This window comes from Bos grunniens, chromosome 14, assembly GCF_055505025.1.
Source record: "Bos grunniens cultivar Pamir isolate PY7600 chromosome 14, Bosgru_T2T1.0, whole genome shotgun sequence".
NCBI classification, from domain to species: domain Eukaryota; kingdom Metazoa; phylum Chordata; class Mammalia; order Artiodactyla; family Bovidae; genus Bos; species Bos grunniens.
Genome location: NC_141178.1, coordinates 66527137 through 66538510, shown reverse-complemented (window position 1 = coordinate 66538510; position 11374 = coordinate 66527137). Strand labels below are relative to the sequence as shown.

The following is an 11374-nucleotide window of genomic DNA, read 5'->3' as shown; positions in this document are numbered from 1 at the left end:
GGCTTTAACTGTTACCCGGCATCTTGCGTCTTCTCGGACTAGGGATCAAGCCCTTGTCTCCTGTGTTGGTGGGCAAATTCTTAACCAGTGTACCACCAGGGAAGTCCTAAATTTTTAAAATTCTTAAGCTGTAGTTCCTTTAAGGCTAGCTGTGCACAGTTGGCCTAGAACATTATTTTACTTATTTATTTTCTACACAGGATAGGCCATGAATGATAATCTATGTGTAAGACACCAGACAGAGCTGATTCCAAAATTATCTTCATTTACCATCGCTCCTCACACATTTCTTATAGCACCATCTGATCTGAAAGTGTTTCAAATACTTTTGCTTTTCAGCATTCAATATGACATCAAAGAAAATTTGAGCTGTATTTAACTTAGAAGAATTTTCCATTTTTATTGTTTTTATTGTGGATTGAACAATGTATATTGTTTTGTCAAGTGTTGACTTGGCATTTCACTGTCCAGAATCCAGCAGAAAGCATAATACCTTCCTCCCAAATCTGTGCTAAAAATAAAGTTGTTCTTTTGCTTTTCAATGTCACCGCAAACGTGTGTTGTGCTATTCCCTAAACTTCATCCATGAAAAACACATTCCTTACTTAGTGCTCTTCTTAGACAAACCATAATCTAGAGATAAACAATGTCTTGAGGAAGTTCTGGATGCAAAATCCATGGCGACAAGAGGCTGCGTTTATCTTACCTCTGCTGTATCCCACTGCTCGGCACATAAGGGACACTCAATAAATAGTTTTAAATGAAAACCTTTAAATTTATAATTGCTTATTAAACATTTGATATTAAAAATAATGCATATTTATTTTAGAAGTCTTAGGAAAAATAGAGAAACAAAAAGGGAAAGAAAAGATACTGCTACTTAAAGTGAAAGTGAAGTCACTCAGTCATGTCCAACTCTTTGCGACCCCATGGACTGTAGCCTACCAGGCTCCTCCGTCCATGGGATTTTCCAGGCAAGAGTACTGGAGTGGGTTGCCATTGCCTTCTCCAACTGCTATTTAAAGATGACCACTATTAACACTTTGGCATATTCCTCCAGACATTTAATTTATGCATATGTACATATTTTTCCTTTTAAATCACGCTATACATAGTTTTTTTAAAAAAATTTACAATGTACTCAGTGTATATATTCCATGCCATCAAGTAATTTGAGCTGTATCATTACTGATGTCTGTTATTTCACAATAAGAATGATCCATAGTTTATGTAACTAATTACACTAGGAAACATCGTCAATGCTTTAAATGCTCTAGTTTTTAGCACTTCAGAAAAATAGGACTTATGTTTACTAAAGAGTGAGTGTCTAGGGCTAGAATTCAGGGTACAACACTAATACTTCAATCTTTGATGAATCAGGAACATTCTAAATGACTTCTCATGTGGAAGTAACATGCTTCATTTTACAGAAGTAACATATGTGTGAAGTGAAGTGAAAGTCGCTCAGTCGTGTCTGACTCTTTGCGATCCCATGGACTACAGAGTCCATAGCATTCTCCAGGCCAGAATACTGGAGTGGGTAGCCTTTCCCTTCTCCAGGGGATCTTCCCAATCCAGGGATCAAAGCCAGGTCTCCTGCATTTCAGGCAGATCCTTTACCAGCTGAGCCATGTGTAACACTATCTAAAGGAAACAGTAGCCCCAGTGCTTCTGGTGTCGAGAGGGGAACCCCAATCCAGCTTCCTCCATACCACCAAATGGCCCCTCAAGAAATAAAGAAAAAAACAGTTGCCATACTTACTCGTGTTTAAGGCCAAACATTCCAATTCCTTTGTTTCCTATTTCGCCTGAGAACACTAGTCCCTCACTTCCGCTCCCTGCTTCAGATGGGATGGCAGATCTACACTGTGTTACTTTGAAGATCAAAGAGTTAATTTAAGAAAAACTGACCCCATCTGACAAGTGCATTGGGTATTGTTTCTAAGACTGCTTTTGAAATTAATCTGTGCTTAAGAGTCATGACAGAACCTACCATATATGGTGGTAAGATTGAATAACGCGGATGATGGTTATTCACATCATGGTGTAGGGCTAGTGGGGCACCATATTTGGTGGGGATTATATATCTGACTAAAGAGAATTCCTACTGGTCTCATGGAGCTTCCCGTCCTATTCACACATACCCAGAATCACATTTTAATTCCCACTTGGAAATTGCCATATGCTAAATAAATATGCATAAATACAAATGGATTTCTCCAGAACTCATTACTACTACTGAGCATGTTCTACAAGCATTTAATGGAAAACCAGCAACATCTTTTTAGATGGGACTTTCAACGATGAAGTATTTTAAGTGGTGTATATAAAGTTTATTCCAAGCCAGCTTCTCAGCCTGAATAAGTGAATGTGTCCTGTAAATTGTAAGGATTAAAACAAGGTTAAGATATATGGGACAGGTTAAACATCTAGTAATTTGCTAAAATGCTTTTAGTTTAATTTGCAGTAAAAAAATTTACTTAATACTTAAAAAGAAGTGTTTCCAATAATATCTGAGACCTAGAATTAAACTTCTCAGAATAAAACCAATTATGGAAAGAAAATATTCACCTAAGTCAATTTAAGGTCACCAGTGACTACTATAGGGTAAAGGAACCATTATCTCATGCTGCCCGTGGGCAAAACCATGCCTTAAGGTTTTTCAGTTGGAAAGAGGGCTAGCAGGGGTTGGAGCAGGGAGGGACAGTTTCTCTCCCATTTCCTCCAAGAAGAGCTGATGTGTCCTTAGTTATAGGGAGTGGCTCTTAGGTCTTTGGGTTTACCCAGTATGGTGCCTGCACAGAGCACACATTCCTATCTATTTACAGAGGAGGAAGAAGAGGGGATCAGCAGAAAGGGAGGGTCTGGATTCTCCATGACCCTCTACGAGCCCCCAACAATCCTTTGGCTTATGGCTCCCGGCAAGGTATAGATGAAGAGGACCAGGAAGATGATGAGGATGATCAGAATGAAACCGATGATGATGTACTTCTTGTAGTTCCTCCAGATGAGGTGGTACAGGCACTTGAAGGGGCTCACGAACCAAGAGAAGGAGGTGTTCGGGCGGCTGAGAAGGAAGCAAGAGAAGATCAGGGAAGGTGCCAGGTTGTCAACACATACGAATCTCAAGATCTCAGGAAGGATTTCTGACTCTCAGTTTTGTGAGGACCCACAACAAAAGGCCTGAAAATGGGAGAAGACCATGTTGTCTTCAAGCAGGAGCACGCTAACTTTTTATGTGATAATGATTCCTCATCATTTTAAAGAGTGGTCCTGAGGGGGGCAAGAGCCTAGTTAGAACCTAGCCAGAGAACTGAGAGCCCTCTGTCTGTCCTACCCTGACCAGTTCAAGCCTCACCTCTTCCATGAAGCCCTCTGTGACCACCCCAGTCCACAATAATTCCTCTGGTTCTGAATTCCTGCCTCACCCATTGCTTGACCTACCCCCTTTTTGAACCTAACATGTGTTTTCCACACTGATAACTATTTTATGAATCTGTGTGCTCTCCCTAAACAGACTGAAAGCTTCCAGAAGGCAGAGTTTATATCTTACATTTCTCTGGTGTTCTTCAAAGTGTTTCCGACCATTATGTTCCCAACACTATGACAGATTAGATATAGGTGCAAAGAAAGGAACACCTACTCATCAGGAGACACTTGGGGTCCAGGGAGGAACAAGACAGCTGTAATTTGAGAGAGTAGTTTGTGTACATATTTCATATCTATTGATACATATGTTTACTTTTTTAACTTTTTTTTTTAGTTTTTCTGATTTGGACCATTTTTAAAGCCTTTATTGACTTTGTTTCAATGTTGCTTTTATGTTCTGATTTTTATACTACAAGCCATGTAGGGTCTTAGCTCCCCAACCAGGGATTAAACTCACACCCTCAACATTGGAAGGTGAAGTCTTAACCACTGGACCACCAGGGAAGCTCTGTATGTTTACTTTTTAATTGATATATAACCGTGGTTTAAATGGAATATGGTAATCCTTGCTTCTAGTAATTCTACTTCTGGAAATTTATTTTAAGTGATAATTTATAAAGGGGAAACATTTTTATCATATTACAATAATGGAAAAAGGTAGAAGTAAATTAAACATCCAACTATGGAATGGCAACCAACTTAAATATGGGTATCGAGTCTGTGAACAATTTCACAGCCATTAAAAAAAAATCCTCTGACAATTATGGCAACAAGGTAAAATTTTTAAGCCAAGGAGAAGTGAAATATGAAGATAATTTTGTATGCATGATTAGAGAAACACAAGGAAAAAAATTCATGTGAAACTCACATTCCCATACAAAATTACTGAAAACATATATGAAATTATTCTGGAATTGCTTATTTGGTAGTATTATGAAAAAGTGTCCTTTCCATTCGCTGGATACTGTATAAGATTTTTGGAATATTTTTCAGTTATAAAACCATGCCAATAAAGAATCAGCCTGCAATGCAGGGGACACGGGAGACCTGAGTTCGATCCCTGGGTTGGCAAGATCTCCTGGAAGAGAAAAATGGTAACCCACTCTAGTATTCTTGCCTGGAGAATCTCACGGACAGAGGAGCCTGGTGGGCTACAGTCCATGGGGCTGCAAAGAGTTTGACACAACTAAGTGACTAAGCACAAACAAAACACAAAGAACCAAAAACTACACGAATCGGATAGTAGCTATTGACTCCTCCTCACTTCTCGCTTCTCCCAGAGGGATGTTTTGGAGAAATGCTTGCATCCTCTGATACGGGGCCCACAGAGGGCCCTTCCCGTGTCTGATCCCCTCATCCCCGTGACTTCACTCACTTGGGCTTGTCCAAGGGCTCTGGCTCCTTTCGAGCTTTTCCAACAGGATTTTTCTCAGCTTCCTCTGCCGTCACGAGGTGGAACTCGGCTTCAACCTTGCCCTGCACAAAGACAAAATTCTCAGTTTCTAGTCACAAAGAACTGCGGGGTGCGGGTTGGCGGGGAGGGCAAGGCCAACTTTGGAGAAGAAGTGTTATCATGTGGGATAATGCCAGGAAGGATTTTGCCTATCCGCTGCTTTATTATCGAGGAAATATCTTTCTGGTCCTGGGAGAAGCCATTTTTACGATGGACAATAAAAGTCCTGAAATAATGTTACTCAAGTTTTGTGAGGCGAGGGGGTCCCATGTGTACACATAGAAACACAAATTTCACTTGTAATCATTTAATATCTGTAGAAGCAATGTGAATTACAGAAAACAGAAAGGGGACTAATTACTTGAGTAGCAAACCCTTTTGAATCTACTACCATCTTTCTTCTCTGTTGATGGCTCTCAAAAGGAAGGACTATTTCACTTGTAATCATTTAATATCTGCAGAAGTAATACGAATTATAGAAAACAGAAAAGGGGACTAATTACTTGAGTAGCAAACCCTTTTGAATCTGCTACCATCTTTCTTCCCTGTCGATGGCTCTCAAGCGGAGCTGGGTGTGTATGGACCTACGTTTGCCAAATGGCTTTTCTGTCATCTTTATTTTTGCTGTGCCCTCTAAGTATTTTAGAATTATCCTTTTATTCTAGCACTCTCTTCCCTTCTCTCCTCTCAGTGAGAAACAGTCTCTTTGGTTTGAAAATTGTGAATCATATGCTTCTTCAGAGCACCGTGCCAAAGTTATTGGCAGGGATATAAGTCGGGTTATCAAAGGATGAGACAGGACTTCTGTACAAGGTGAGAGTCATTCTTTCTTGTTCATTCACTACTTTTGGAGGCTCCCTGTATACCAGGCATTGTTCTAGGCCCTGGGGACTTAATGATTAAGAAAAATAGGATCCCTGATTTAGTAGAGCTCCTGTTTTTGGAGGACGAGACCCTCTCTCTTGCCCCTTTGGTTTTGTGGATCAAGATTCAAGGTGAGGAGCTTCCCTTGTGGTCCAGTGGTTAAGACTCCACGCTTTCAATGCAGGGGACACAGGTTTAATCCCTGGCCAGGGAATTAAAGTCCCACATGTTGTGTGGTGTGGCCAAAAAAACAAAATTAGAAAAGATTCAAGATGATAGGAGGGACACAGAAGTGGCAGGAGACTGGAGCAACATCAAAGAATTTCAGCACCTATGTTTGCTGTTAAGTTTGCCTTTCTGAATCTCGTGTGGATGGGGCATTACCTGACTTCTGAGGTTGATCTCCTACCCAGTAAAAAGGTCTAAGGTTCTAATGAACCAATGATCTAGTGTTAACTTATTTATTCTTACTGAAAAAGCCAGGATTTCTTCATATATATATCTATATATTTCATTTTTATTTGTTTATTATCTTTTTTGTCTGTGCTGGGTCTTCACTGTTGCATGGGCTTTTTCTCCAGGTGCAGTGAGTGGGGCTACTCTCCAGTGGTGGTAGGCAGGGGTCTCATTGCAGTGGCTTCTCTTGTTGTCAAGCCCCAGCTCTAGCTCGCGTGGGCTTCAGTAGGTGTGGCACATGGGCTCTGGAGCGAACATGGGTTGTGGCTCCCAGGCTCTAGAGTGCAGGCTCCACAGCTGTGACCCATGGGCTTAGTTGCTCCGCGGCACGTGGGCTCTTCCCAGATCTGGGATCAAACCTGTGTCTCCTACTTTGGCAGGTGGATTCTTTACCACTGAGCCACCAGGGAAGCCCAAGCCAGAGCTTCTTAACAAACAGATTTAGTTCCTGGTAGCCACGAAAATGTAATCATCGGAGAAATTAGAGAGAAGTAGAGTATTTGGGATGAGTTTGGATCCCTAGGTTGGGAAGAGCCCCTGGAGAAAAGAAAGGCTACCCACTCCAGTATTCTGGCCTGGAGAATTCCATGGACTGTATAGTCCATGGGGTCACAAAGACTCAGACACAACTGAGTGACTTTCACTTTCACTTTTTTTTTTTCCACTTTTTTGGAGCAGGCTCAGAGAGGTAGTGTCATGGCTGTCTGAATTAGTAAAGAAGCACAGTGGGCTTTTATTACAAGTGAAGTCATGAGTTCAAATCTAGGTAATCGCATCCATTCTTTAGACTAGTACTGTGACCCAACTCAGAAGGGATTAAATTCATATGACCCAGAAATATTCCTTAAAAATATGTGTATATATACTCATTCCTATTGAGAAATTTTGGCTCCATCAGCAATGCCTTGGACATAAAGGGACTGAGGAAATGCTTGGAAAGAAAGAATATAAAGCTTTTATCCATTCTTATCACTCCTCTATACATCTATCAACAGTACAATAATAGTAATATAACTCTAACTGTAATTGCAACACTTTATTGAATGCTTGTTTTGTCCCAGATTTGTTTTTTTTTTTTTTGTCTATAATCTATCATAGTAACTAGCAAAGTAGGTCTCCTTTATATTGATAGAGAAATAAAGCCATAAAAGTCAAATAACTTTCCCAAGGTCCCATAGGCAATTAGCTAACCAACTGGAATTTGAACCAAACTCTGTAAGATTCCAAAGTTCACGCTCTTTCCTTTATAGCAGGCTGCCTTCCAATTGCCAGATAATTGGACTAAAATTTTTATGGGACCCTTCCCAGCTCTAACACGAGATGATTCTGTGATTGTCTTCATCATTGCCACCTAAAGGCATTTGTCTTCTCCGGCCTTAGTTTCCTCATCTATCAGATGGCCAGAGGCTCTTTAAAGCAACTTGGCTCTAACTGCTAGGTTTCATGAAAGGCGGAGTTAGAGCTTAGGATAACCGTGTAAGATTTCATGGCTGGAATAAACCCAAGAAGCCAGCTCCCCATGCATGGCAGAGAGGGCTTCCAATCTGCAAGATAAGACCCTCTGTCTGATTTCCAGAGGTTTTCCAGCAATGATCTGGGTTCCACTGTGCAACACTTTTATATGCTAGGAGCCTCATTCAACTCCTCTATACTTGACAGAGTTTAAGAGTCACTAACCAACCGCTGGGCTCCAGAATGTTTGGAAGAGAGGACAAAATCCAATGGAGAACAAGTGAGTATGAGAGTGAAGGGATCATAGGTGCCTTTTTTTCTTCATTGCTTAATAATAAGCTTAGCTAGAGTGCTATATAACATGCATGGTGGTATATTATTCCATTTAAACCACTTGACAGCTTGGCAAAATAGATGACATTTTTATTCCCAGTTTATAGCCCAGGAAACGAAGGCTTGATGATGTTTGCTAACTTTTGCCACAAAACTAGGATTTGTACCCAGGTCCTCTGACACCAAATCCCATCCTCCACTATTTTGGAAGAAAAGCTACGACAAACCTAGAGTATTAAAAGCAGAGACATCACTTTGCCAACAAAGGTGCATATAGTCAGGGCTGTGATTTTTCTAGTAGTCATGTATGGATGTGAAAGTTGGGCCGTAAAGAAGGCAGAGCCCCAAAGAATTGATGCTTTCGAACTGTGGCACTGGAGAAGACTCTTGAGAGTCCCTTGGACAGCAAGGAGCTCAAACCAGTCAATCCTAAAGGAAAGAAACCATGAAAATTCATGGGAAGAACTGATGCTGAAGCTCCAATACTTTGGTCACCTGATGTGAAGAGCCGACTCATTGGAAAAGATACTGATGCTGGGAAAGATTGAAGGCAAAAGAAGGGGGCGACAGAGGGTGAGATGGTTGGATGGCATCATTGACTCAATGGACATGAGTTTGAGCAAACTCCGGGAGACAGTGATGAATAGGGAAGCCTCGTGTGCTGCAGTCCATGGGGTTGCAAAGAGTTGGACACGACTGAGAAAACAACAACATCTTCTGCTATTTTATGTGTCTAAGTGGTTTAATTCTGTGGAATAAGTGAACCAGCCTATTTTTTAACAATCAATCAATATGCCTTTTCTGAAATGTTCAAGAAGAATCTCACAATCACTGCCATTCCCCAGCATTAGAATATATTTTTGATGTTAAATGTTGAAAACACATACTTGCTATAGAGAGAAAAAATGTTGCACAGATGAGGCCAGATACAAAATAACACACTATGTGTGATTTCATTTAGCTAAAGAAGGCAATGGATCAATTAATGAGGTTAGAGGTCAGGATAGCGGTCAGGACAGCGGCATGAGGGGTCTGGGTCACTGGAGAGGTTCTGCTTCTTTGTCTAGGTACCGATGGGAGTGTTCAGTGTGTGAAAATTCATGGTTGGTACACTCTTCTAGAATGTATATTACTCTTGTCTGTATGTAAATATATTATGTATTAATAAAATTGGCTTTAAAAAGAAAAGAAAAACATATTTTTTACTTCCATCTAATGGCTGGCCTTCAGTAACAGGGAATAGTAGAGCAAGGCATAGCATAACACAGCACAGGAATTGAGTGAGTAGGATTTGGTGCAGAAAAATTTATATCTGAAATCAGATTCTACCATTACTAGCTGTGTGACCTTGGGTGAGTTACCTGCCCGTCTGAGTCTCACTCATCTGGGGATGTTAATAGCATGTACCCCATAAAGTTGCTTTGAAAAATAAATAACACTTATATAGTGCTCACCCCAGTGCTTGGTGAATATCAAACTTTTAAAAAATCATAGTTCTTAACTTCAACACTACTTCATGGACAGAAATGCATAATTTAATGAGAAATATATTCTGCTTATTCAAAAAACTCTCAAAGAAGTCCCAAGGACCCATATTCTCACAGAAAAAATTTAAAGGAAAAAAAACAGGAGGCAGAGGATATGAAATGAGTTCTGCTCAAAGCATAGGAGTCATCAGCTAATATTATGAAGAGCCTCGACCCCACTTCACTGCCCTGCCTGAGTGGGCATGAAGCGTTTATCTGGCATCATAAAGGCAGCAAGGGAAGGTATTTACTGACACAGTCTGATAAACACTGCTCCTCATTCCATATCTCTCCACACAGAGGCCATATCCTATTTCAGTCATCAGTATTCAACCAAGCACCAAGGAGAGGTCTTAAGCTAATAATATCATCCCAATGTAATTTTAAATCAGAGCTGGAAAAAGTGGACACTTTGAGAGACTATCTGTTAATGACATCTATGGATGGAAGAAAATGATAAGGAAAGGTCCTGACAAGACTAGATTTGTGGTATCACGGCCATCACTCATGGGCTTCGCACTTCACTGAGCCCGGAGGGTGGAAGATGTGGGAGGCTGAGAAGTGATTCTGTTGAAGTTGGATATGACACTACCTCTCTGAGCCTGCTCCAAAAAAGTGGGAAAAAAAAGTGAAAGTGAAAGTCACTCAGTTGTGTCTGACTCTTTGTGACCCCATGGACTATACAGTCCATGGAATTCTCCAGGCCAGAATACTGGAGTGGGTAGCCTTTCCCTTCTCCAGGGGATCTTCCCAACCCAGGGATTGAACCCAGGTCTCCCGCATTGCAGGTGGATTCTTTACCAGCTGAGCCACAAGGGAAGCCCACATACACATACATACGTACGTGCACACATATGCATGTGTGTGTGACTGGGCGCATTACAGTACATGATCACACCTCTGGACCTAGGAACTCCATTTCTCGAATGCTAATTTAAGGAAATAATTCAAAACTCAGAAAAAGCTTTAACACAAAACACATAGTCATATTCTTTTGGATATTCAAATTGTCCTATTATAATGAGATGTCTCAGGGTCACATTGCATTTATCTGCCCCTGACCTGGAGTCAGCCATTTCCCCAAAGATATATGGATTCTTTTAGTAGGAATTGGTATTTAGAAACAAGTGTCAGGGTGCTAGGAATCTTGTTTGCTACCGGGTTAGAAAAATATATTTTTGAATTCATGAGTCAATGATGATACAAAAAAAGCAAAGTAAGAGAAAAAAATCTCATTTACTACCACTAAGTATGAGTCTTACACTAATTCTTGATTCAAAAACTTGGTAGTGAATGGAGAGAATTAAACATTTATCTGATATTTTTTTTAGGGGATATGGTGACTATAATATATATCCATTTGATGAGAGAAAGCTCTTCTTAACACATAAATGCCAACTAATAAATGAAAAACAATGATATAATTAGATAATATATAGATGGATAGATAGATGATAGATAAAAATGGCTGGGGGCCTATTTGAAAATAAAATAGATCAAAAAGATAAGTAATAGCAACATATCAACTATAACTGAATCTTATTTTTTTTTAAAAAAAAGCTATAAAATACATTTGAGGACAATAGGATATCCTTTTTTACAGAAGGAGAAATGAATATGATATGGATATCAAGTTATATTAGGCAATATTATTAATTTATATGTGATGATGGCATTGTAGTTATGTAAGAGGATGTCCATATTCTCAGCAGATGCACGTGGAAGTATTTAGGGGTAAAGTGTTAGAATGTCTAGAACTTACTCCTAAATGGTTCAGCCAATGTATGTGTGTGTGTATCTATACCTATACATAGACACACACATATATATATTCACATATACAGGCAAAATAAATATGGCA

General features: G+C 40.0%; 1 protein-coding gene across 7 annotated transcripts in view; it reads right to left on the bottom strand.

Annotated features, from left to right (window-relative positions):
- Positions 1 to 1049: 1049 nt before the first annotated feature.
- Positions 1050 to 11374, bottom strand: part of FER1L6 (fer-1 like family member 6) — a 175416-nt gene continuing 165091 nt past the window's right edge. For all 7 annotated transcript variants that reach the window (XM_086335488.1, XM_086335491.1, XM_086335487.1 and 4 more), the window contains 2 exons: positions 4805 to 4905; positions 1050 to 3067 (listed from right to left, as the gene is read on the bottom strand). In XM_086335488.1, coding sequence (XP_086191614.1) covers positions 2884 to 3067; positions 4805 to 4905 — 285 coding nt within the window. In that variant the 3' untranslated portion in view covers positions 1050 to 2883. The remainder of the gene's footprint in view (positions 3068 to 4804; positions 4906 to 11374) is intronic.